Source organism: Mercurialis annua, linkage group LG1-X (genome assembly GCF_937616625.2).
Source record: "Mercurialis annua linkage group LG1-X, ddMerAnnu1.2, whole genome shotgun sequence".
Classification (NCBI taxonomy): Eukaryota; Viridiplantae; Streptophyta; class Magnoliopsida; order Malpighiales; family Euphorbiaceae; genus Mercurialis; species Mercurialis annua.
In genome coordinates, this window is record NC_065570.1 from 52298847 (window position 1) to 52325485 (window position 26639).

Consider the following 26639-nt stretch of genomic DNA (forward strand, 5'->3'; position numbering starts at 1 on the left):
TAAACACATCCGCGTCCAAATTTTAAAAGGTCTCCAATTGACCCGAAACGTTTATCACAAATACTATAAAATATTTCGCGGACCTTGGCGAACTAATTCTTATCTCGGGATTTATAATTTATTTTTTATTAATTTTCTAACCCTTTTCCTTTAATCCCAATAATCCGTTCAATAAAAATTACTTTAAATTCCCGATATCATTAAATTAAATCCCTCTTGACTTAATTTATCAAAATTCACGACACGTGGCACGACTTAATTATTCTAAAATATTTGAGGTATTACAATTAATCAGGTTAAATTAACTATTTCATTCTCTCTTTTGTGAGAGGGGTAAAATCAATCCGGTTTTATTAAATTTATGGTAAAAATGATCCGGGTTTTAAAATTCGGACTTTTTTTGATATTTCGTGTCATATTGAGGGGTGAATTGATCCTTTATTCAAAGATTTATGTTCCACGTGTAAGCCACCGTTGAAATATTAGCAGAGGTGACTGACAAGTCAAAAACTAATTTGGGCAACTGCCATCCGCCTCTACCTTCTTTCTCCGGTACCGGAGTTTTCAAGCATTTTGATCTGATATGGCATCTCTCCTAATATCAAAGTCCTTGATATATCATCCAAACAAGACCTTAACTCCACAATTACGCACCATTTTCGCCTATTGTTCACCAATTAAACAATTCACTCATCGCTCAATCTCAGTTTCTAGTAGCAGAAGTAGCATCAATAGTTTTACCTGGAACGACGTCGTTACAGTCTCTCAACCTGACCACAGACCTGGCGATTTTTCAGATCTCTCTGGCTTCTTCCACAAGATTCAACTCTGCAATCGCGGCTCTGTATGCTCTCTTTCAGTCTTTTAAACTAGATTATTTTTCAATTTCTATAATTCCATTTCTATTAATTTTTACAGGAATTTCAATCGAATTTCATACCGTTCGTAATCGAAGATCAAATCATTGGCTACATACACAATGAGTAACTAAATTTCTAACTATTTACTCTTTACTTTGTTTAATGTTAGCCAGAGTAGTAATTTAGGTTAATTTTGGACAGTTCTTTTATTTTCTTGCTGCAGATTTATTGAACAATTAAGGAGGTTTAAAGATGTTTTTGTTTTTCCTCAAAGTAATAATAATTCCAATGGAGGCAATGTTAATAGTTATGTAAGTTTACACGAGAGATTAAAGACGGTAGCAGATAGGACTAGAGCTGTTGGAGAAGCTATTAAATGTTTAGGTGACGAAGATTTGATTCCAGGTATACGAAATGAGGTATATGTTACTGGTCACACTGCAGTTTCAATATTTTTGTTGGCGTTTATCGATTATCATTGTTATTCATTTGTAATTACTGGTTTAATTCATCAGCTTTACCCTGTGGTATCGTCATTTGGTTCTCCGGTCTATTTTTCTTTGGAACGTGCTGCAGCTCCGTATTTTGGGATAAATGTACATCTCTTTTCCTCGGCAGATTGAATCTTCAATAGTAGGTTTTGCATGTTCTAAGGGCATGTTTGGATCAATTCTAGTGTAGAATTCATTTCATTTCTAAATGAATTCTATTTGAAAATCATTTGAAAATGAATTTTTGTGTGGTTTCCGAATTTTGAATATAAAATTAATTTTAAATGAAATGAAATAAATTGAATATTGTATTTCAAGTGTAAATTTTAATTTAAATTGTGAAAATTCATTTGAACCAAACACATATCTTGTAAAAATTCAATTGAATTCCATAAAATTAGTGAAATTCATTTGAACCGAACCCAAACAGACCCTAAGCATTGGTTAGTTTATGCAATTACTTAAATGCTGAAAATAGGCTTATGAAGTTTTTTTTTTTTGGAGGAAAGGCTTATGGAATTCACATGAATGGATATGTTGAAAGAGATGGGGAGAAATTTTTATGGTTAGGAAAGAGAAGTGAAGTGAAACCTACTTTTCCAGGGATGCTTGATCATCTTGTCGCTGGAGGATTGGTAACTATTTAACTAATAATCACTTTTATTTTACCTAGTTACTGTCCAACGTAATAATACATACGGAAAATGATTTTGTATCGCAACTTGATCGAGCTGAATGCCAACTTATTCATTGTGCCAATGGCAGCCTCATGGGATCTCTTGCAGAGAAAATGTTATCAAGGAATGTGAAGAAGAAGCAGGAATCCCTCGATCAATTTCACAGAAGTGAGTTTTCTCTTGCCACTGAATTACATCAAATCATGCTAAAAAATCCAGCATGCCTTGTATGTAACGGGCTTGGAAGTTAATCCTTGGCATGTCAAATTTGAATCATACAGACTCTTGACCGTGGGGCAAGCTCTCTCTATCTTTTTGTTGATGGATTTAGACTTAATTTGCTTTCAGAGCGATACCTGTTGGAGCTGTTTCTTACGTGGACATTGAAGGGTATAGATACAAGAGAGATGTTTTGTTTTGTTATGATTTGAAACTTCCTGGTGATTTTTTACCTAAGAATCAAGGTAAAGCAATTGAACCTTATAAGTTCCGCCATGGTTATAAATCAAATCATTGAACTTTTTGGCTTAAATATTATGGAACGAATACTAATGTAATATCTGCTTGTTTCGCTGCCATCTTACCTATTCTCTACATTGACCTCAAACTGTGACAGATGGAGAGGTTGAGAGCTTCCAGTTGTTACCTGTTCAAAATGTTGCAAATGTTATTAGAAGGACGCAGTTTTTCAAGCCAAACTGCTCGCTTGTCATCATTGATTTCCTATTTCGGCATGGGTACTTTTTCTTTCTCTATCATTTCCTACCCAAATTTATACCTATCACAAATTAGATGTTAGCTCATTCCATCTCTTACCTGCCCCTAGCAGCTGTTAGGAGCCAGAAGGATACTAAGAAATTAACATTTAGACGTTTGGTCTCCTAACTAATGTCTTCACATCTGAAACTTTTATGGCCTTTCTACTTTTTTGATGTGTCCCGGTGTTTGAATTCAGGCGTTTATGTTGTAATTTCACTAAGGGAGCAGACAAAACCTATTCTAATAAGTAATTTGATGGCAAACACATTAATCATATAACATAGATATGAAGTATGCTCCAGTCTGAATGCTACAGAATTTCCTTCATTCTTTCCAGTGTTTTGAGTTTGTGCTGTTCATGTTATAGATTAGATGTAAATTCAGCTTTTGTAATCTATTTCATAATATACATGGATTGTTATTGTTAAATATCCAATTATCATGGCTGTGGGAATTGAGGGAAGAAATCTGCATGTGTATGATATTACCAGTTACTTTAGCCATAAGTATGAGTCGCAAATGCATATAATACGCATTTAGAATTGTTTGACTGCCCTTTCAGAATTCTAAAAGTTCGTTTTTCATTGATCACAGGTATATTAGTCCTGAATGCTCGGGATACTTGGATCTATTGCAAAATTTGAGGAGTGGAGATTGTTCTTAGGAACATTAATTTGAATTATGCATTGAACAATAACATTTTTGAATTCCAGAAAGTGTATCGTGGACTTTTTCAGAAACAATCAATAAGTTGGCGTATATTGTGCATAGAGGAGAAACTTTTGCAGCAAGCATAACATAAATTTTATTAAACAGGTATTGTTGAAGAAAGAGATTCATCAACTGTAGCTGTAACAGAAGCAAATGATACCCACAATCTGTCCAAACACTGGTATTTAAGAAGAAAATATGACTCAACATTTTGCTAAGCTCATACACTCAACTCCGCTACTTCTGGGCTCAACGGTTTGAAGAGAGATTCCACTTCATTTTGATCAACTTGGTCCAAGCTTGGGGGACTCCACTTTGGGTTCTGCAGATACATTATAATGAAAGCCACTTAGAAACAAGCCAGAAATAAGAATAAGAAATGCGTAACATACTGTAAGTTATTTTAAGGGTTAATTAATATTATCACTGGAATTAAGGCTGAAAGATAATTGTTTTCTTTTATTTTGATTTTTAGAAATTAGATGATTGAAATCCCTTTCAATGGTTTTTTTTTTTTGAACGGAACTAATATGACGGTGGGTTCCAGTTAAATGGGGTTTTTTTTGAACGGAACTAAAATGTTAGTGGTTCCAGTTAAATGGATGCATGGAACTAAAATGTCAGCAGCGTTGCGGTTAAGAGAAACTAAAATGTTAGTGGGGGGATAATCATTTTGAAAATTTAGGGGATAAATGATAATTCAGACTTAAATACGGGAGTAATAGTAATTACTACCTGATCCTTGTCCACCAAGACAGCTCTGACTCCTTCAGCAAAATCATTCCTAAGGGAAGACCTTAATGCTATGCGATATTCTGTTTTCATCACATCATTTAGCTGCACGAAAATAAATTGGCATTTGAGCACACACGTCTCAATCTGGACTAATCACTATAAGAGAAGCAGATCATTGCAAAGCAAAAAGGGGAATCTCACAGTTGATAGTTCATTATCAGGCCTTCCATAAGCAGATGCAACTTTGGAGAAATATTTTTGAGTCAACCCAAGAGAAAAAGGAGCACCCTTTCCAAGTCCTTGAAGTGCCTCATTAGCCCAATCCGCCACTGAAATTTAAAATATTAAAATCACGCTAACAACGAGAAATAAATAGAAAAATCAAAACAATGATCATAGCATCATGTATGTGGTGATAACAGGCTCCTATCACCGATACAAAACAGAAGATTTACACCACTAAAATTAATGTAGATTTACACCACTAAAATTAATGTGCACATCTAACTTATTTTGTATTTGAGGTAGCATTTAGCAAACTTACCTTTGGTATCAGCACTCTGCTGATGCTTTTTCAGCTCTTCAATAATCTCCTCTACCGATTTACTTGCACCGAAGGTTGAAATTATTCGAGGTAAAAGCAACTTCAAATCGGCCTCGCCTTCCGGTTCCTTACTGTACTTTGCCAAAAGCGCTTTAATGTCGTCATGAGGGTCCTCTGAACTGTATTCAAAATGTGCAAAAATTAGTCAGTAGCTGAACAGTTTTAGCCCAATTGGCCATATTCAATTAAGCAGTAATAGTCAAAAACTATACTCTGGTAACACCACAAGTTTGACTGTTTAAACAAATAAAATGATGCAGAAAAAAACCATTAGGAAGGGTCTTTTTTCTTCTTGTTATTCTGGAGTCTGCTACAAGTTATACAGCAATTACTACTCAATATAACTGTCCAGAAATATCATTATATTATTATGTTTTTCAAAATAAAAATGCTCAAAGTAAAGCTCATGCAAAACATACAAGCTAGTTGTCAAAAGGGCCTCCTTTACCGAGCCTAAAGTTCCAGATGGCACAAAGTGTGTTCCAAGACCTACAAATAGCGCATTAGAGGGCGTGGAAATCCTCTTGCCAGTCAAACCAAGATAAGCACCTGCAAATATAAGGGCAATACATTACTTGAAGACATGAAATTCATTATACATTTGCACAAAAGCCAGTTTCCAATGTAAGAAACACGTCTACTGAGTAAACTGTATGACTAAATACATAGGTTCACTATTTACATGTCTTTGACGTGGGCCGACAGCAACAAGTTCACTATGGCTGAATAACATTAAATGCTTTTCCAATTTATGTTTCCACGTCAAGGATAGGAATGAATTTGGGAGCTTTTATTATTTGAGTAAAGAGCAGCTCCTCTAATCTAAATCAAAGAGAAGTTTCACAGTCGAATATCGATAACACAAGGATACAAAGTAGCAAAGTTTAAGAAATGTACCAACTGATCCTTCTCCGGGGCTATGTGCAGCTATATATGAAAATCCAACATCTGGGAACAAGCCAATTCCATTTTCTGGCATAGCAAGTAAAGTTTTCTGCATATCATCACACAGAATATACAAGTCAGAATAGCAAATTTAAGATGCAATTTTTAAGAAACTGAAGATATGAAAGACATCACTAACTAGCAATAAAAGGACACATTTTAATTTAACCATACCTCTGTTACAATCCGATAGCATCCATGGCCAGATAAGCCAAGTCCAAAGCCCATAGTTATCCCATCCATGAAGGATATATATGGTTTTTTGTAGTCAGAAATTTTGCATATTAGAGTATATTCTGCAGTGAACACCTGAAAGACAATGCAGCATAGGACATATGAAGCCCAGTAACAGAATAAAATTCAACAATCAACTTTTAGAAGCCAACGTAACATACATAAGAGCAAAGAACTCTAAATTAATTTGAAAAAAGGTCAATTTGATTTGAAAGAGCAAAACTAAAGATGCTAAGACAGATTGCTTCCGAGTCATCATGTTATATAGTGATTGTTATACTCAAAATTTGAATTGCAAAACTTATAGAATTTTTATATAACAGGACATAAATTTGAAATAGATAGAAAAATCCAAAAGAGTTGAGGTTCCCTATATTCCAAACCAATTCATAAGGAAATCAGTTTAATCCAAATAATGCACATATTCTCAGCTAAATCCTGCCATCAATAAACAAAGAACTAATATGTTGAGTATACGATTTACTAAGGTAGCCGACAGAACCTTCAACAGTACATTTCAGCTGACATGGCAAGGGTTACCAACAGAAATCAACATGATCCAACATAAAGCACGCATGGCAATGGAAAACATGATATGATATAACTAAACTAAAAGCACATAAGAAGACCTCAATCATATCTGACAGTTGATTTTTGGAGGTTATAGCCTTGATGTCACCACCTGCAGATAATAATGAACTAATACCTTGGTAATCAATTAAACAACAAACAACTACTGGAAAAAAGAATCAATCATCAATCATCATAAACTAAAATACACAATTATCAACAAGTCGAAAACACACAATTAGCATAAGAAAAAATACAAATTGGAAACCAAGCTTTAACTTAAACATATATAAAAACAAAATCTAATCTAAGAAGAGCATATAAGTGCATAAAGCACCTTCTGCACAAGAGGCGTATTTTTGTCCTTTTGAATTTCGGCAACAACACCTTTAATATCCATTCCTGCATAACACAGTAGTTACCAAACACCACAAAAAAACAGCTGTCTCATTTCGAATCAACTAATATTTATCATCAATTCTCGAAAATCAAATCAAAAGATTACCAGCACAAAATGCACGAGGAGAGCTGCCTTCAACAAGAACACACTTAACCCTAGGATCCGATTCCCATTCATCAAGAAAACTTTTGTACTTAACATCCATATCTGCAATCCAAATACAAATTCAAATGTTTTAGATACTAATCAGACATCAAATTGAAAAAAAAAACAGCTATTAATAGATAAAGAAAAGGAAATGTGACCTAAGTTCATGGCGTTGAGAGCTTTAGGACGATCGAGAGTGATGACAGCGACGCCGTTTGGATGAACATTTCCTTTAACGAAATCATCAGAAGCAGCCATGACCGAGAATCTTCGATGAGAAGATGAAGGAGATGATAGCCTGTTGCGGTAGAGAGTGAAACTAAAGGATTTCACTGCGGCTGTGTCAGTTAAAAAAGTTATTGACTTCCAGGGTAGTTTGGAGGATGCTGTGATTGAGAGTAATAAGCTTCTCATTTTCTGTATTACTTTTTCAGAAAATAGGGACTTTATACTCCTTCCCTTTTTTAAATTGTATAATCGCATAAATTTATCTTTTCATATTTTTATATCAATTTTAAATATATTCAATTAAGTTCAATTTCTCATCATATAATCATAATTTTTCAACAATTTAATCCAACTTTTTTATTTATTATATTTCGTCTATTAATAATATAATATATTCTAAAGAATATACATTATACTGAAATATTCTTCTTTAATTATTAAATATACATTATACATTATACTAAACGTTAACAAAAAATTATTAAATACCCACTAGCTGTAGCTCAAATGGTAATAAATTGTTAAGGTCGTGGGTTCATTTCTTTCCATAAGCGCTCCCTTCCCCAATTATCAAAAACAAAATAGGTATTATAACATATTTCTAGAAAGACGTTATATAATTAAAAATTAAAAATTATTAATCTAATATTATCTAATTTATTACTAATATATATATATATATATATATATATATATATATATATATATATATATATATATATGTGTGTGTGTGTGTGTGTGTATTTAAAAAGTAGTGTAACGAGTTGAAGTAAAATTACTGTACAAACATCTGAGTATAATTTTACTTATCTTAGGGGCCGTTTGGTTGGGCAAAAAAAGGGGGGAATGGGAATGGAAATGATTCCCATTATTTGTGTTTGTTTTGTCAAATTACACTAGGGAATGGGAATGTAATTACCCCTTCAATGGGAATCACCCATTCCCCCCTTACTCCATGGGAATGAACTTTTGGGAATGGGAATCAAAATTTAAAAAAATATTCTAATGATAAATAATAAATATATTATTATTAAAAAAAATATTTTTAAATTTTAAAAAATATACTTAAAATAAAAAAAATATTTTTTTAAAGAAAAATATTTTTTTTTAAAATATTTTTTTATCTTTTTATCTTTTAAAAAATATTTTTTTTATTTTTTTAAAAAATATTTTTCTTATTTTTTTTAAAAAAATAATTTTTAAAAAATAATTTTTTTAAATAAATAATATATAATTTTTTTATTAAATTTACCCATTCCCATTCCCATTTCTACACTTTGAACCAAACAAAAAATGAAATCAATCATTCCCATTCCCATTCCCATTCATTCTTATTCCGATTTCCATTCCCAACCTTAAACCAAACGGCCCCTTAGTGTTTTTAGTTATGCTTTATAATGATAGAAAAATTACTTAAAACAAAGTTCCAATTTTTGTTTGTAAAATGACTTTATGGAATATTTGACAAGGAAAATTTTATGGTTATTTTAGTTTTAATATCTTTATTTTTGTAATAATTTAATAAAATTATTTATTATTTATTAATAGTAATAAATATTATAAATAAATAAAATTTACATTATCAAAATAAATTATAAAAGGCATTATCAAGACGGATAAATGGGTTTAGCCATTAGATTTGTGTTTGGGCTTTTGTATCTATTTGAATGTACATTGTAAATTGAGCCTTTTATGTAAGGAAATACTCACTCCGTACTAATAGAGTTGTCCACTTTGAAGAATTTTTCTTTCTCAAAACTCTTGTCTACTTTTAAAAAGTACAATTTTAAAACTTAATTTTTCTATTCTATCCCTGTTTAAATTTTACTTATAACATAAATTGAAAATGGACTTTATATAAAATAAGAGTATAATAAAAAAGTAGATAAAAAATTATAAAATTCATAACAATAATTATGTCTTCTTAAATTGTGTGACAAATGTAAAATGAACAACTCTATTGGGACGAAAGGAGTATATATTTTGGATTTGATGCCTATATCATTTAATAATTCAATTAGCAATTAGCAATTTTTTTCTTTTATCAATTTACTTTTTTAATCTTATTTTGAATTATAAATTGGGTTGTTTCTATTTTTCCTTTGCACATTTTTATTTTAATCTTAGGTTAATCTTTTAATTTTATTGTCGATTCTTTATGAATTAATAGTTTTAGAATGTATTTTGGTTACTTATTAGTTTAAGATCTCGTTTTTATATCATTTCTAATATTATATGTAACATGTTTGATAAAATACTTCTAATATTATATCATTTCTAAATGTAAGTAAGTGTATATTATGTTCAATTAAATGCATTAATTAGTTTTCGTATAATTTTATAATGTTTCATAAAATTTCATAACAATTATATATATATATATATATATATATATATATATATATATATATATATATATATATATATATATAATTGGGGAGGGAGTAGCGCTTGTGGGAGGAATTGAACTCACGACATAGCAATTTGCTGATACTTTTATTATTTAAGTTATAACTCATTGGTTCATAGCGTTTTTTATTATAATGACTGAATTTGTATATTATAATGTCATAAAATTTTATAAAGTTTTCCGTTTGGCTATAATTTTGGATTACTACTTAATTTTACCATTAATTTAAAACCTGCGCTAAATTTTGCAGGCTAAAAGGATTAAGCAATCCAATCCTTAATACTTAAATTTAATTCCACGTCTAGATTTCCATATATCAAATTATGAACACACAAACTTACAAAAAAAAAAATATGAACACTCAAACTGACAAAAAAAATTATGAACACACAAACACTGTCCTAAAAGAACATTTATTTGTACCACGTCAAATTTCCTAAAGACCCAGAAGAGAAAAATCACCCAAAAAAATTAAAAACAAAACCCTATAGAACATCAAATTTTAATACTGGAAAGGCCAAGAACTGCAGTGAACACATCAAATAACTGACGAGGAGCAGTAAGATGAGGAAAATGACCATCAGTATCTATCAACTCCACAGTACACTTTCCTTTGATCTTCTCTTGCATGTAATAAGCAACTGAGTTTGGCACGACAATGTCGTTAGTTGTCTGAATTATAGTGCAAGGTGTCGAAACCTTGTCGAGAATTTCCCTTTCGTCGCAGTAGAAGACGGTTTTGGCGACGGATAGTGCATATTTAGGGTTCATGTTGAACAAGCAGTTGGTGAATTTTTGAATTGATTCGGAATCTGTTGCATCGACAGCAAGAGAAGCAAATGCTGGAGCCCAGTTTTGGAAGTTGGATTCTATGTTTGATATGATATCGTCTATGTCTGATTTCTTAAATCCACCTTCGTAGTCATCTATGTTTATGTACCTGTATTCGCACAAATTTAAAAGAAAATAATATTGAAGTTACTATGACACATAGGCAAAATGATGTTATATTTCTAAGATCATGACAAAAATAGAAATTAGGTTAACGTAATTATTTTTATAGTACTATGAGGTGACATAACCAATAATGATAGAAGAGAAGGGAGAAAAAAGAAAACAATGAGTGAATGAAAAAATAATAATAAAATAAATTAAATATTAAATGAATTAAAACATAATAAAAAAATAATTAATAATTAACTACTAAAAGAGTCGCTTATCAACCCCAAGACACATGTGAGTTGTTAAGACGTTTTTCTGGTTTAAGTGAGGTCACGGGTCCGAATCATACTTATGTATACAGCCATTTAAAATTTCGGGTCAGAAATTTCTCTCCTACAAAAGACCTATATATTCGGTTCGAATGGAGACTAGTCTGAATATGAAAAATTTAAAAGTGTCACGTCAAATTCGGATTGTTCTTCTATTTTTTTCCGTATATATTTTTTCATAGTTGGAATTTGTCTAAAACACCTTATGATTATTAAAAAAAAAGTCGCTTGTCCACTTCATTCGTGGTTCGATTCTTAGATACAAATATAAAAGATTTCAAATTTTAAAAAGATGCTACTATTCTCGGAGCAATAATTAATAGAGTCAGAATAAAAGTTTTTGTTCTAACCCTATCATACTAAGAAATGGCGTCACTCATTTAAAAAACAATTAAAAATGAGTAATGATTATTGATTAGGATAAGGCATTTTTTTTTGTTAATTCACCAAATAAATACAATTACTATAATGTAGATCACATGGATAATTACTTATCTATTCGGCCGGCATGATTTCATATTAAATATATCTCCTAACTAATCAATGAGTTTATATAGTAGTAATTAGCAAAAGGAAATGTCTAAAGCGAAACTGCAAAATCAGATAATCTGAAAGGAAAGCAAATTGCCCGTCTCTCAACAATCTATATGAAGAGAAATTTTTAAGTAGACCGAGTCTACCACGTCATCCGTAGATTAAGCCGTTCATAATACAACACTTCATTAAAATGATGGTAATATCGTAATATCACCATTAAAATTTAAATGCATTTATTGCACAATTATTACGATATTGCCATCATTTTAATCTAAAATGAAATGTACAAAGGCCAGTTAATTGACACTAAAAATATCCAAATTATTATTATATCTTGTTTAGTGATTGAATTTTGTTTTTTTTTTTATTTTAGTTACTAAATTTTATAATTATTTTTCTTGGTCAAAAAAATGACGTGGCAGCCGAATTTTGTAACCAAATTGAAAAAAATTAAAGTATGATAGTCAAATTGAAAAGAAATTAAAATTTGATAACCAAATTGAAAAGAATTTAACCTTTAGTAACCAAAATAACAAAAATCAAATTCAGTCGCCAAAATGAAATAAGCGATAGTTTGAATATTTCCAATGCCTATTATCCTACAAAGGGCATTGGTCAATAAAAAGGAAAAGAAAATAACAAAAATGGATGGTGTACAAAAACTAAGGGCGAAAAGAATTTTTTACATTAATAATATAATATGTGATATTATTAAATATGATAGTCAATTTATTGGCCGGCTATACGTTCGATAATATCATAATTAATGGATGACACACTTTTATATTTTATATGCAAGGGCGGAGCCGGGGGGGTCGAGCCCGGGCATCAGCCCTCCCTGCTCTGGCGAGACCCACGAGAGTAGTCCAGGTGACTGGGCCACCCTCCTGAGCAAGGGCTCCGCCCACAGTAGCAGATGATGTAAAGGGTTAAAAGCTGCATTTGACCCTTCATTTAATAAAACAAATATAAGGGTTAAATGCCGTTTTTGGCCCTTATAATGTACATCTGCTCAATAAAGAAGTCTCCTTTACTTGTAGTTTAATTTCTTACATCTCTTATGGTGTTTTGATTTATCAACTTATTTGATTTTATTTTAATTTATTAACATACTATTTAATAGTTAATGATTAAATATTTAATAAATTAACAAAAACCAATACAAATTATATTTATTTATAAAAAAATAGCATTTCAAAAAAAATATTTCGGATCTTTCACCTTTATATCTAATTTCAATTTATTATTAAATTTTTTTAGTCCTTTTTATTTATCAACTCTTTAAATTTTATTTTTATTTATCAACATAGTTTTTATAAATTAACGAACTAATATTTAATAAATTATAAATTATATAAATAGATACAAACAATTGATTTTTTAATTTTAAAATTGTTAAATAAATTATTTATTTTTCTTTGAAATAAACAATGTAAAAAATTATACTTCCTCCGTCACATTTTAAAAGTTACATATTACTATATTTTTGGATGTCCTATTTTAAAAGTGATATTTTTATTTTTAAAATATTTTTCTATAGAAATTTATATTTTATTTATTCATTTTAAATAAATTTATGAAAAATTCGCTATCATTAATAGGGTCAAAATATAAAAAAATAGATATAATATCTATTTTTAAAGCATGTTTAAAAACAAATGAGATTTTTAAAACGAAATGAGGGAATATAGGATTCCGAACTTTTTGAATGAAAATCCTGTCTCAGCCGCTCTTTATACGGTGATTTATATAAAAGAATTCGACCAACGGACAAAAAATACATCACCTATGATGACTAATATCGTTGGTCTTGCCCGCACGGGTTTGGTCTAGTGGTCTAAACTTCAGCCATCTGGGCGTCAAAGGTCGTGGGTTCGAACCCCGGCTACGCCCTTTCTTAATATGGAGTGGTTGAAGTTGGATTGCTGGCCATTATAGCCCGAAATTGTCAGGTATGTGGACTTGCGGGCGGTCCACATTTCGGAATTTAACAATGATATTGAGTTTCGGCCCACTAGATTGAGTCCTCGTCACCAAAAGAAATTATCGTTGGTCTTCACGTGTTTAGTTGTCTTGTTGTTTTTCTAGTTGAAGCAGTAGATAGATACTACTATATCCATATCATTACAGCTTTATTTATTTGAGTCCGACAAGATATGTAGCTACAATTGTACTCAGACTTTAAATTTGACAATGATTAAGAAAGTGTCATTTTTGTTTTAAATTATAAATGTAAAAATTAATATAATATATTTAAATAGAAAAATGTATAGAAAGGCAAAAAGTCAAAAAAATTACCCACCTTTCATTTTTTTTAAATAACATCCTGACCTTGTAATTTTTTCAGTAGCACCCTATTTCATATTTTTCGGTTTCAATAGCACCCTAAAGCATCAAATTGAACTTTTTTTATTTGATTAATATTCAAAAAAAATCCTTCATATATATCATAAGTTCTAAATATTCTACAATATTTTAAATTATACATAAACGTCATCTTCTTCACAAAATAAAAAAAATATAAAAATAAATATTTAATTTTAAATTAAAAAAAAAACGAACCCGCTCCGTAGGAAGACGAGCTGGCTCGTCTTCTTCGGAGGACCAGCTAGCTGGTCTTCCCCCATGGAGGAAGACCAGCAGATCTGGTCTTCCATGGCGGAACACCAGATCTGCTGGTCTTCCATGTGGGAAGATCAGCAGTTCGCTGGTCTTCCTCCATGGAGGAAGACCAGCCTTCCATGGAAGACCAGCCAACTGGTCTTCCGAGGAAGACGAGCTACTCGTCTTTCTTCGGAGCGGGTTCGATTTTTTGATTTAAAATTAAATTATTAATATATATTTATTTATTTTTTTGGATTTATTTGAAAGGTTTTTAAGTTAAGGAACTTATTTGAATTTGTCCAAGTAAAAAGAAGTATAAAATGATCTTTAAATTTAATTATTTTAAAAAGTTTAATCCTTATAATAATAAAATCATCTTTTTTTTAAAAATTAGGGTGCTATTGAAATCGAAAAATACGAAATAGGGCGCTATTAAAAAAATTATAAGGTGAGGGTGTTATTGAAAAAAAATTGAAAGATCGGTAGTTTTTCAGACCTTTTGTCTTATAGAAATTATATATTTTAGTAGCTATAATTTTATCTAAATAATTAGAAATATTAATACAGCTATCAGTTATTGACAAACAGCTCCAAAATAGAATTTTTCCAATAGCTGTTGTTGAAAAAAATCTCATTAAATGTGTAAGTAGAGCTTTTTGAAAAATAAAAACTAAAAGTTGCACTGAAAAATAAACCAAACGCCCACATGACAACAACAATAACAACAGCAACATAATATAGTAAAGAATGAATTCGAAGGGATTTTTTTTTGATTAATTTGTGGAAGAGTTTTATATCAAGATTATAGCAAAATAATTGTTTATTATCATAGTGGAAACGGGTAGGTTAGGCAATTAGGTTTAAAGCAAAGTAGAAAGAGCATTTTAATAAGATTTAACAGTAATATAAAAGTAATTAACAATACGATAATGATAGTAATTAAATAAAATAGTACTAAAGCTAAGTAATTAATTTACCTTGGAGAAGCTCCAATAAGTATGAGCCTCTTGAAAAGCTCAGGCCTTTTAATGGAAGCAATGCAACCAATCATACCAGACATCGAATGACCAGCAAAAACAACCGGTGACGACGATAAAATATCCATCTCTTCCAGCAGATAAATTAAATCATCAGCAAAAGCATCATAAGAAGCATATTTTTCTGGCTCAAATTGTTCTTCTTCATCATCTTTGATGGCACCGGAAAATTTCCAGTCAAAAACAAGAACCCTAAAATGTTTTGTCAAGTCCGGTACTATTTTGTCCCAGACAGACTGATCTCCGCCGTATCCATGGGCGAGAACTATTGTTTCTTCTCCGGTGCCGATGACTTTAGCGTTCATGGCTTTTGAAAAGCCTATTTCAAGCACCACCATATTTGCAGCTAATTACAGGAAGAACAAGAAAAAGATATAACAAAGTGACAGAGGAAGAGAGAGAGAAATGAATTCAACTTTGTAGACATTCATGTGTAGTTCGGCTACTGTTATTTATAGAAAGAGAGAGACTGGTGTCTTACGAAACCGGTCCTTCTGGTTCAACCGGTTTGGCCAGAAATAAAAAACAAATCAGTCTGGTTCGATTCTTTTTGAAAAATTGAAAAGGCGGTGTAATTTCTTCAAAAAATAAAAAAACTGTAAAAATGGAAAATCAGTGAATTAATTAAACCGTAATAAATTATTACCATTTGACTTTTTATTTACTAAATAGGATGTAACACTAATATTCTATTTGTCTATTTAGTTTTTTTTATATGTGCGTTTTAATTTTAACAATAGAGATTTATTTCAGAAAATATTGTATAAATAAATAAATTTATTTTCTATTTAATTTATTAAATTGTTGATAGAAAACCATGAACCAATAGCTATATCAGTTTGTTTATCGATTCGATTATGGGTGTTACTTTAAAATACTGAGAAAGACTAATTTTTTTTATAATTAAATAAAATATATAAGCAAGAGTCGCTGAGGCTATAATTTAGTCTTATATTTTTCTATTATAGTATGTCAGTATCATAATACTTCCTCCGTTCCAAATTGATAGGCACTATTTTAATTTTTTATTTTAAATTATAGGCAGTAATTTATTATTTGAATGCTTAAATTGCATATATATCCTCATTAATTACAATATATTACATTAAAAAAAGAACAAAATCTATTAAGAAATAAAGTTAACACTGCATTAAATAAGGGTAAATGTGGTATGTTTTTATAAAATTGCTCATTTTGTATATATTTATTAAATTTTTTAGTATTTATATTTGTCCTAAACTGTCTATCAATTTCGACGGATGGAGTAATTAATAAGAAAAGATTAGAGGGATTACTGTTCTTGATAAGTTGATGGAGAATCTAAACACGTTTATAGGGGTGAAAATATTTTGCGGATTCCAAATTCTAGGCTTTTTACATTTCAATAAGTTTTCATTAATAACAAAAATAAAAGTTAATTACTACTTCCTCTATATTTTTTAATTGTTCATTTAAAAAAATTTGCATAAACTGAGGTAGTGTATTTTTTTCCCATAAATTATAAAAAAAAACATACTACTAATATAGCAAATGAGACCTTACATTTCTTTGGCATTTGAGCACTGATGTCACAATTCGGTAACGTAAAATATTTGAACCTTATCTCTAGATTATACTCTTTTGGCTTTGTTAACTAACTTGAAGATAGAACTTTTTGACATTAATGCGGCTCTTTCTAAAGCATTTATTGGGGGATGGAAGCTTTTTATTTAAAAGGTCTAATTACTTAAAAAAAAAACTCACCTTATAGTAATATTTATTCGTTTATACCTTAATTTAGAAAAAAATTCATTTATACTCTATTTTTAATTTTTCATTTTCGTCTTTATCCTAAAAAGCTAATTTGACCTCTTTTCATTTAGAAAAAATATTCAAAATGATCTTTTATATTTAGCTTATATTCTAATTAAATATTAATGTTATTAATTATTTATAATATTTTCATCCTTTAATTAATTTAATTGTCAAAAATTTAAATTTAGGGTAGAGATGAAAACGAAAAATCAAAAAAAGGGTACAAATGAATTTTTTTCTACGTGAGGGTATAAATGAAAAAATGTTACAAGATGAAGATTTTTAAGTAATTAGGCCTATTTAAAAAATCTTTATGGAGTAGTTAGTTGCTATGGACCAGTGCTAAGAAACTATTGGCAGAGGGTTAGTTTTAACTCTGTTTAATTGATTTTTTATTTTCACTAGTTACTAATTAAACAGAAGTTATCTATCCTCAAAAAAATAAAACAGAAGTTATCTATAAGTGAATATTTATCTTTATAGTTTAAAGGATATGAAATAAATTAGATTCCTTATGTGAGTATGTATGGAAAATTGTTATTTCTTTTTAAAATGATCGAAAAACTGAATTCTGGCATTTTTATAATTTTATCCAAATCCGAGATGTGCGATTTAGGCAATTTTTAAATCGCTTCATCGAAAATGAGTCAACGATGAATAAACATATCTTTATTCATGATGTTCATCGCTTTTAGGCTACATTCAATTGTTTAGGCTTCCACAATTGCAATTTTTGTTTTTAGTTGATTATGTTTATTTATAATTATTTTCGTCGAGAGTTTTTTTTTTTTAATTCTAGATTAGGATTTGATTGTTTTTTTTTATAGTAGCATGAAGTGTTCTGAACAGATTTCAACTATGAGACAACGTTTCTACATTTAGACTAATCCTTATTAGAGTCGGGTGGGTCATTTGCGGGAGGCAAATCTCTCGTTCCAAATTTTAAACGACTGCAAATATGAGTATGGTTCGAACCTGCGATCTCACTAAATTTTAAAATTTATTTGAAACAACAATGTTTTGATACCTAATTACTAGATTTCATTTGAATTAATAGATTTTGAAAGCTAAAATTTTGACATTAATTCATTAAACAACAAATTATAGATTATCTTAATTTTATCAAACTTGATTGGTCTACGGCAGTACACAAGTCCTGAAAATCCTCGAGTTCGAGTCAGAAATTAAACTTAAAATATCTAAAATTGAAAAATATATATTCAATGTTGATTTTTTTCTGAATCAAACGGTACTAAAAGAATTCTGGATCTCAGTTACTTAACCACATTAAAAATTGTATCGGACCGTAGTGAACGGAAGAATCAAATATAAACGAATTAAAGATAATATTGTCAAACTCGAATGTTGGGTAGAAGTCCATTTATTTTTTATTAGTAACATGAGAGTGTTTTATTAATAATTTGAACAAATATTTTATCATATTTTTAGGATTAGTCTCAATAAAATACCAAACTTTTACGAGTTTCGTCAGTTATATCCAAATCTTTCAAAATCGGCTAGTTTAGCTAATTTTGAGATATTGTAAACTTTTTTTTAGTCATTCGTGAATGAAACTGAAAAAGTTGCCAGCCCACCCGCCACATTGCTGTCAACTCAATTGAAGTCTTTGAGTGAAGCTGAGTTGGCAGCATCTATAAACCTAATCAAACCAAAGGCGCCCCTAACCAGATCAAATGACAAAAATCCAATCTTAAAATTAAATGAATTAATTATATTATTATAAAATTCACGTGTATTATAAATAATTTAAAATCTAATTAAATATAAATTTAAATTCAATAAATTTATTATAATTACATTTAATTAAATTAAACATTAAGCATCTTGAGATTTTATTTTTATTCCGAAATAAAATCTACTTAAATTTAAATTTAAAATTTAATTTAAATTAATTTAAAATTCAATTTAATTTAATTAAATCTCAATTTATTTTGAAATTTAATTTTTAATTCCGAAAAAAGAAATTATTCCAAAATTTGAATTATGCCACAGTCGTCTCGTGCACCGGCCACAGCCACCTCCTTACTCCCACTCCGGCCATCATGCTTCATCTTCGCCAATGAAGAAAACGAACAAATTTGCTCGTCTCATACATTGAGGGAGAAGACCAAACTGAGCTTGTCTTCTCCATTGATGGAGAAAACAAATTAGAGAAGACAAATATGTCTTCTCCGGCAAAGACGGAGCTCGTCTTCTCCATTGATGGAGAAGACGAGCTACCGGCCCATCTTCTCTATTGAAGAAGTAACAATTTAATTTGTTTTCTTCGTTTTTTTATTTTTCTTTCAATTTTGATCTATGTTTTTTTTTCATAAATTACTTTAAAAAAAAAACAACTTTTCAAGCATAATATCTAAGAATTTTCAAGATAGAAAGAATTTTTTTAGCAAGATACATATATATAAAATGCTCGTGTCACCGTTATAAATCATTAAAAAGATTAATCCCCATGCTTAATGTCTCAAATTACCAAATCATATTTGAATTGCAGATTTGTTAAGTGTTAAGCATTTGATTCTTCTTCTGATGAAGTTGCTACAAATTTGGATAACAGCATTTTTATATTTCTGTCAAAGTGTGAGGAGGTGTGCGATTTAGACAATTTTTGAGCCTAATTTTTTTAGAAACATGCCAAAGAATTAATAAGTTTTAAAAAGTCATATACTGACATTAGTCTTTTAATCAATATAATAATAAATATACGTTAGTTTCTTTTATTTTCGGCCACCTTATCTATAAAAATTGGAAATAGCTCCCCTCAAGTTCGAATTCCCTCTATTTTCTCGAATCCACTTATATGGATGGCATATAAGTAAAATGAGATTATTATTAAATATTACTTATTTTACTTATATGTAATTTATTTTAAATGAATTTGAGGAAATTTTGAAGTTGGAGGACTGACTCCTGTGAAAATTGGCATGAGCCATCTTCTTGATGTACTCCAACTTTCGTCGAATATCCATTATCACCAAGCCAACAGACGAAACTTTATTATTACCAAGAACCATTGGATTAGACATTGCCAAACTATATTTATATTCTAGATGTTGACTGTTATGCTTATTTCAAATGTATAGTTCATTGGTGTCTCCTTCTGTATATTCTAGAATTATACAAATCTAATGGTTTGAATTAATTTTTTGACTCAAAACATTATTATAAAATGATTAATTCAAATTAATTTGATAATGTATTGATAAATTATCCTCACATCTTAGAAGGTTAAATATAGTGTAAGGGAGGCGGCTGCAGATCTTAGAGACTCTGAAAAAAAAAAGGAAACAAGGAGTCAATCTCGCCGCCAATCCCTTAACTGCTCAAATAAGGAGTAGCTACATAGAATTTAGGCTTAATTCCTTAAAAAATCCCATCTTGTACTTTTTCTTCGTTTATATCCTGACTTTGTAAAAACACCATTTGTACCCAATTTTGGGTTTTTATGTTTCATCCCTATTCAAAAGTATTAAATTGTACTCTTTTCATTTGGAAAAGAGTTTAAAACATATTTTTTATGTTTTAAAAAATACAAATAAATCCTTAAACTTAAAAAATAATCAAATACATCCAAATAATTAATTAATTTTTTTAATTTTATAAAATAATAAAAAATTAAAAAAATTATTATTATTTTTAATTTTTTTTTTGTCGGAAATATTTTAAAAAGAATTTAAAAAAAATTAAAAAACAAATTCGGAAATACTTTTGAAAAAAATAAAAAAAATTATTATTATTTTTAATTTTTTGAAGAAGATGGTATTTTTATACTATTAATACTATTAATATATAATTAGTATATAAGTTAAAAATGAAGGATTGTTTTAAACTCTTTTTCAAATGAAAAGAGTACAATTTAAGGGTTTTTGACGGATCCGTGCCTACGGGCTTTTGAAAATTACAATTTCGTGCCTGTATGGAAATTAATCCCAGATTTGTGCCTGGGTCCACGTCATCCGCGATTTAATATTGCGGATGATGTTGCCATCCGCGATATTAAATCGCGGATGATATTAAGTAAGGTTAATCTCTCGATTAACCTTACTTAAATGCCATCCGCGATTCAATATCGCGGATGGCATTTACAGATTCCCTGCCATTGGCAGGGAATCTGTTGACCGTTCCAACGGTCAAAAATTGAATGCAATCCGCGATATTAAATCGCGGATTGCATTCTATAAAATGGGGGCTCAGCGCCCTCATTTTCCTCACACTTTAAGAAACTCTCTCAATTATTATCTCTCAAGCGGTTTTAGAGCGGATTTGGAGCGGTTTTGGAGCGGATTTTATTTTTATTTTGGGAGCGAATTTTATTATTTTAGCACTATTGGAGGAGGACTACAAGAGGTAAATTTACTTTTCATTTTTTATTTTTATATTAAATTAGAAAAAAATAGATTAATATAACTTAAATGTTAGGTATTTAATTATTTATTAAGTATGTGTACCTGTTAAAAATACGAGGTGTTAGTATAAATTATTAATATGTTATATTTTTCAATTAGTGACTGTTAGCAAAAATGTAGGTGTTATTCTAGTTTATTGAGAAATTGTAATTTAGTTAAATATTAAGTTTTTTAAAAAAATAGTATAAATTGTGAAAAAATGACAAATTGCTGAAAAAATTAAACTTTATTTAATGAATTTGAAAAAATGCTAAAATAAGTTGTATGTATATTTATTTTGATAAAATTTGTAGCAATGGCGACCTTAAACCTATCGTTTGTGATATGGTGCGATGGTCGTATGGTAAGCTCTCCGGCTGGAGTAGAATACCAGGGCGGCCGTCGGGCGGATATGCCAATTATTGATAGGATGAATTTTGAAGAATTGAGAAATATTTGTATAAGGGCAGTAGCTACGGACTCGGAAGTGGAGATTACAAAAATCTACTTTCGGCTTCCAAAAATTGAAAGTGGTCGTATTGTCTCCTACTCGTTGTACTCAGTAGAAAACAACGAGCATATTTTTGGAATTTTGAGAGAGACGATGCGGTACCGAGGGCTTGATACTTTAGAATTTTACGTCGAGTATCGTACTGTCGTTTGTCACGATGTCTCTGTGGATCAGTTGGTTCTGAGTGAATCGAGTGGGTCGGAGATAGGGAGTGATGAAGATGAAGATGATGAAGAGGATTTTTTTGGTTGCGAGGAAGAGGCAGAAGAGCAAGAGGATTGCAATGATCATGATTCTGGAGAAGACACAGTGTACCAATCGCAACTCCCAGAAGGTTTTAACCATGTCAATTTGGATGATTTTGATGTGGCACCAGAATCTGATGAGAACCTTATGTGGAATCCTGGGATGGAGTTCCAAGTTGGGATGATCTTCCCAAATCGTGCTTCTGTTCAGGCATGCGCTACTGCTTATTCTGTTGAGAATGGGAGGGAGCACAAAAGTCGCCGGACAACCAACTATACTGTTGTGTTTGCATGTAGGTATAATCCTATTTGCAAATGGTGGCTGCGTGCAACTCTGCTTCAAGCAACTCATACGTGGACATGCACAAAATATATCGGGCCGCATACGTGCAATGAGCTGGTGCCAAATGCTAATCATAGAAATTTTGGGGCACGAGAAATTGCGAAATACGTGCGGAGGAAAGTGATGGAGCAGCGTGACATACGCGTTAATACCCTTATTGCTGGCATTTGGGATGAACATAGAGTGAGACCTCCATATAAAAGAATGTGGTATGCAAAGGAGAAGGCAATTGCTTCTGTTTACGGGGACTGGCATGAATCCTTCGGATGTATCAATGACATAATGCATAATATGGTTCACGTAAATCCGGGCTCATTCTGGCATGCGGAAGGTATGTAATCATGTTTAACGGTGAATTAAACATTTTATATTCTAACTCTAAAACTTTCTATATTATTTGGCGTAGGCGATGATGTTTACATTAACGGGATGCTTCAGCCGAATATTAGAACGTTTGTTAGAATGTTTTGGACTTTTTTTCCGATGGTTGCTGGATTTCCGATCCATACCCTCCCAGTACCTTGCGGGTTCAGAAGTTTGGCGTGCTCGGGTACCCTTGATTTACTACAACATTGTGGAGTGGCACCAGCCAGATAGAGTATTGCAGCAGTTTGGGCTTACTCAGCCTATCCCTCTGGCCCCAGTGCAGGATCACCGCCTCCATTCCCTCCTTTACAAGAGCAGCAACAACTACATGGAGATCCTCGGGTATTACGTACTGATTTGGCTCCACAGGGAGTCACATGTCGTTGGCGGTTACCGTTTTGAGCGTCCACCACACTACCATTCCCAGTACATGGAGTGGTATCGGAGACACACCCGGAGGTGGATTACCTGGCAGGGTGCAGCTGACGGTTCGAGTGTACGTACCTTTTTTTTTTACAAATTTACAATTACATTTTCTACTTTCTATATATTTACCGATTACTGTTTTCCCTTGTATAGCGTGATCTGGCGGAGATGGTACACGTTCGGAGATCTAGCCGTGACTCCATAATTGGGTCCGCTGCACGCAGTTCACAAATGGCGTACATGGAGGATCGTCGGGATGTCACTCTTCCACCGCCTGAGCCAGCAGTCCCGGCATTTGTACTGCCTCCTCTCCCTCCTTTGACGGTTGACTTGGATTCCATTCACGGTCGTCGTAGACAACGGCCTACACCACGCCAGCCTCGCCAGCGGCCAGATCAGCCTATACCGCCCCCTGTGTACTATCATTACGATGCAGGAGAGAGCTCGCAGACACGACAGAACTATTGCGGGCCTACTCAGTTTCAGGGTGACGGTTCACAGTTTCAGCAGCACTCGCAGGTATTGCGTACTTTATTATGTTTTTTTGCATAATAGTTTCACTTTATTTTAAAATACAAGTTAATTAATGTTGATTCTTATATTTTTAATTTTATTCTTTATTACAGGTCCCTCCGATCTCATCGTTTCCGGTACCACCGTCATCCGGGCCGTTCTTTTACTCCTCAGAACAGACGCCGTATACCACTCATCTGACAGAGCCGGCTCAGTATCGACAGGCTACACCACCCCCATTTCAGGCACCTCAGCATGGTCAACCTTCTACCCCCTCTGATCAGGGTTACCGGCCCGTGTTTTCTTGGCTCGATCAACCGTCAGCGTCACATTCGCGTCCCTCCCCTTCCACCCCGGTCGCGGATCCGTCGCAGATGTTTTTTTCGATATCAGAGGCTTGGTTGAACAGTCCAGGTCTCGGGGAGGGGGGCTCTTTCGAGGCGTTACAGTCCGGTAGTATTCAGTTTTCGGGTCCGTCCTTCAGCCTCCTTCCGCAGTCACAGGAGGCACCGACTACTGCACCGGCTGCAGATGATCAGGAGCTATCCCTAGACGATGATCACGAGAGCGAGGGCGCGCCAGGTGACAGACCGGGTGATAGACAGTATCGCGATCTTACTGAGAGCAGTCTGCGCCGCAGGCAAGATATGGGGTACGATATGAGGACTCAACTGGAGAAGAACACTAGATATCGAGATTATTTATGATTTTGTTATTTTTGTAGACACTTTAAATTTTGTAATCCTACTTTATTTTATCGACTATTCCGTATTATTATATCGTTCATCATTTTATATTGTTTATGCAAATTGTAATTTTTGTATAAACTAGTAAAAACATAAAAAATAATATACAATGCTAACTAAAAAACGGTTTTTATATTTTATTAGAATTTCAACAAAAAATCTAAAATACGGAATTTATTCAAAAACGCTAACTAAAACAATTTTAGTGATTTTATAGAAATTTTTTTATAAAAAATATAAATAAAATGATTGGGTAAATAATACCCAATCATTGTCTTTCTCCAATGATTGGGGAGACAGTAATCTGTCTCCCCAATCATTGGGGAGAGATGCAATCCGCGATTTTATATCGCGGATTGCATCTAATTAGGTTAATTACTCAGAATTGAGTAATTAACCTCATCCGCGATTTAATATCGCGGATGACATGGCAATCCGCGATATTAAATCGCGGATGACGTGGTCCCAGGCACAAATGTGGAATTAATTTCCACACAGGCACTAAAATGGAATTTTTAAAAGCCCGTAGGCACGGATCCGTCAAAAACCCTACAATTTAATGCTTTTGGGTAGAGATGAATATAAAAACTCAAAATTGGGTACAAATGGTGTTTTTACAAGGTCAGGGTATAAATAAAAAAAATATAAGGTGGGGTTTTTTTTAAGGAATTAAGCCTAGAATTGATTGAAGGAGTTGGGATAATCAGTGAGTTTGTCTTTTATTTTATTTTTTTAGTAAGCCCATTTGGTTTCCAGTGCTTCGCCTTGACTAATCCGGATCCGACCCGCGTTGCGCACCTGACATGGTGGGCGAGTCTTCCAATGGATATTTTCTGCATTCACAAGATTTGAACCCGAAACCTTGTTTAAACGATAACAGACCGCTTACCACTTAAATCAACCCGTTGGTCTTTTAGCTACATAGAATTTATTGAAAGAGTTGGGATAATTAGTGAGTTTGTCTTTTATTATACATACAGTTGGAACGGATACTTGCATGCCTCATGCTAGATTGCTCTCAAAAATAATGTGCTCATCTATATTTATTTACTTTATTATGTAAAGCATTAAATAATTAATTCTAGCAATTAGATACTCTTTCATTTTTAATTATTTATCGTTCTAGACTATCTTATTATTTATTGCTCATTAAATTACTTACTTTAAACATTTACTTTTTTTATTTAATTTGTTGAAAAGAGAATAAAAATGTAATCTAAAAGTATGAGAAATTTGAGATAATGTAAAATACATTCATCAATTAATTCATCGTAAATGAATTGGTAGATTCAAACGAGATTATTTTGAATACAAAAATGTAATATCTTAAAATCATTTAAAAAGTCATATAATATAAAATATTTTAAAAAATTAAAATGATATATAATTAAGAATGAAGAGATTATTACTAATTTATTCTACTAAATATAAAACGACCTATTAAAAAAAGTCTCCTTATTCAATTTTAAATGAAAGGGAAGTTTTGGTTTATTTTCAATAATCAATTGCATGCTTAATTATATTTAAAATCTAAGAGATACTATATAATAAAAATATGGATTAGAAAGTAAAGTTATTCCTAATAATACTATTTCATTATAGAGAATAAAGGAATTGATTGATTAGAATAAAGTAATTGTAGAGAACAAAAGTTGAAGATTCTAGGGAGCATGTAAGACAAAAATTATTTAAACTTACTAATGATCAAATAAAAAATAAAAGATATATATTTTTAAAGGTGTATTTGACGAATTAAATGCTGCCACGTAAGGAAGAATAATAAAAATGGTATAAAATAATGGGTTAAATAGCAATTTTTTAAAACAAAATGGAGAGTGGAAGGGGATAGATGAGATCGTGAGAATGGGTGGGGTGGTGTTAGTTGGAAAGTTAATGGGTCAAAGAGGCACAGCCACAACAAGAAAGCCGTAGTGGTAATTACATTCAGACTCAAAAGGACCCTTTTGTTTTTTTGTGTTCATTTTCATAAAATAAAATTGTGGCCGTGACGTTCAGATTTCAGACTCTGGATAATCAGTCCAAGCTCCACCTTTTTCTCCTCTCATTTAAAC

At 31.5% G+C, this 26639-nt stretch overlaps 4 protein-coding genes across 8 annotated transcripts; 2 read left to right on the forward strand and 2 right to left on the reverse strand.

Moving 5' to 3' along the window:
- Positions 1-460: 460 nt before the first annotated feature.
- LOC126660928 (nudix hydrolase 20, chloroplastic-like) lies at positions 461-3555 on the forward strand. Of its 3 annotated transcripts, XM_050354651.2 has the most exons (9): positions 462-844; positions 919-983; positions 1084-1279; positions 1376-1456; positions 1861-1986; positions 2117-2196; positions 2377-2492; positions 2645-2765; positions 3382-3555. In XM_050354651.2, exons 1-9 carry the CDS (start codon positions 584-586, stop codon positions 3449-3451), a joined length of 1116 nt encoding a protein of 371 aa, XP_050210608.1. In that variant the 5' UTR covers positions 462-583; the 3' UTR covers positions 3452-3555. The 3 variants fall into 3 exon arrangements, 2 of the variants coding, with proteins under 2 accessions (XP_050210608.1, XP_050210616.2); XR_007635471.2 differs by lacking the exon at positions 3382-3555 and having other exon boundaries at positions 461-844; positions 2310-2492; positions 2645-2762; XM_050354659.2 differs by lacking the exon at positions 462-844 and having other exon boundaries at positions 1062-1279.
- Positions 3556-3567: 12 nt separating this feature from the next.
- Positions 3568-7562, reverse strand: LOC126660907 (3-hydroxyisobutyryl-CoA hydrolase-like protein 3, mitochondrial). Of its 3 annotated transcripts, none has more exons than XM_050354632.2 (10): positions 7292-7562; positions 7092-7193; positions 6646-6698; positions 5957-6091; positions 5735-5831; positions 5257-5386; positions 4778-4956; positions 4435-4562; positions 4234-4335; positions 3568-3820 (listed from the first exon to the last, which is right to left on the reverse strand). In XM_050354632.2, exons 1-10 carry the CDS (start codon positions 7545-7547, stop codon positions 3719-3721), a joined length of 1284 nt encoding a protein of 427 aa, XP_050210589.1. In that variant the 5' UTR covers positions 7548-7562; the 3' UTR covers positions 3568-3718. The 3 variants fall into 3 exon arrangements, with proteins under 3 accessions (XP_050210589.1, XP_050210583.1, XP_050210597.1); XM_050354626.2 differs by lacking the exon at positions 6646-6698 and adding an exon at positions 6924-6988; XM_050354640.2 differs by lacking the exon at positions 6646-6698 and having other exon boundaries at positions 7292-7420.
- A 2469-nt stretch (positions 7563-10031) lies between these two features.
- LOC126655931 (strigolactone esterase RMS3) lies at positions 10032-15656 on the reverse strand. Its single transcript, XM_050350324.2, has 2 exons — positions 15161-15656; positions 10032-10711 (listed from the first exon to the last, which is right to left on the reverse strand). The coding sequence occupies exons 1-2, from the start codon at positions 15556-15558 to the stop codon at positions 10267-10269; spliced, it is 843 nt and encodes a 280-aa protein (XP_050206281.1). The 5' UTR covers positions 15559-15656; the 3' UTR covers positions 10032-10266.
- A 6077-nt stretch (positions 15657-21733) lies between these two features.
- On the forward strand, positions 21734-24615 carry LOC126672950 (uncharacterized). The gene is made up of 4 exons (XM_050366898.1): positions 21734-22816; positions 22923-23378; positions 23462-23827; positions 23935-24615. Exons 1-4 carry the CDS (start codon positions 21734-21736, stop codon positions 24526-24528), a joined length of 2499 nt encoding a protein of 832 aa, XP_050222855.1. The 3' UTR covers positions 24529-24615.
- Positions 24616-26639: the final 2024 nt, after the last annotated feature.

What these genes read in the sequence shown, in the direction of transcription:
- LOC126660928 (XM_050354651.2), top strand. Translation starts at nt 584, where the DNA reads ATGGCATCTCTCCTAATATCAAAGTCCTTGATATATCATCCAAACAAG. An exon ending in TTTTTTACCTAAGAATCAAG is followed by an intron (nt 2,493 to 2,644) that starts GTAAAGCAATTG and finishes AAACTGTGACAG; the next exon opens with ATGGAGAGGTTGAGAGCTTC. An exon ending in GATTTCCTATTTCGGCATGG is followed by an intron (nt 2,766 to 3,381) that starts GTACTTTTTCTT and finishes CATTGATCACAG; the next exon opens with GTATATTAGTCCTGAATGCT.
- LOC126660907 (XM_050354626.2), bottom strand. Translation starts at nt 7,547, where the DNA reads ATGAGAAGCTTATTACTCTCAATCACAGCATCCTCCAAACTACCCTGG. An exon ending in GCAGAGTGCTGATACCAAAG is followed by an intron (nt 4,563 to 4,777) that starts GTAAGTTTGCTA and finishes TTTAAATTTCAG; the next exon opens with TGGCGGATTGGGCTAATGAG. An exon ending in TCTTGGTGGACAAGGATCAG is followed by an intron (nt 3,821 to 4,233) that starts GTAGTAATTACT and finishes ATGTATCTGCAG; the next exon opens with AACCCAAAGTGGAGTCCCCC.
- LOC126655931 (XM_050350324.2), bottom strand. Translation starts at nt 15,558, where the DNA reads ATGGTGGTGCTTGAAATAGGCTTTTCAAAAGCCATGAACGCTAAAGTC. An exon ending in CTTATTGGAGCTTCTCCAAG is followed by an intron (nt 10,712 to 15,160) that starts GTAAATTAATTA and finishes GTGCGAATACAG; the next exon opens with GTACATAAACATAGATGACT.
- LOC126672950 (XM_050366898.1), top strand. Translation starts at nt 21,734, where the DNA reads ATGGCGACCTTAAACCTATCGTTTGTGATATGGTGCGATGGTCGTATG. An exon ending in TAATGCATAATATGGTTCAC is followed by an intron (nt 22,817 to 22,922) that starts GTAAATCCGGGC and finishes TATTTGGCGTAG; the next exon opens with GCGATGATGTTTACATTAAC. An exon ending in AGTTTCAGCAGCACTCGCAG is followed by an intron (nt 23,828 to 23,934) that starts GTATTGCGTACT and finishes TCTTTATTACAG; the next exon opens with GTCCCTCCGATCTCATCGTT.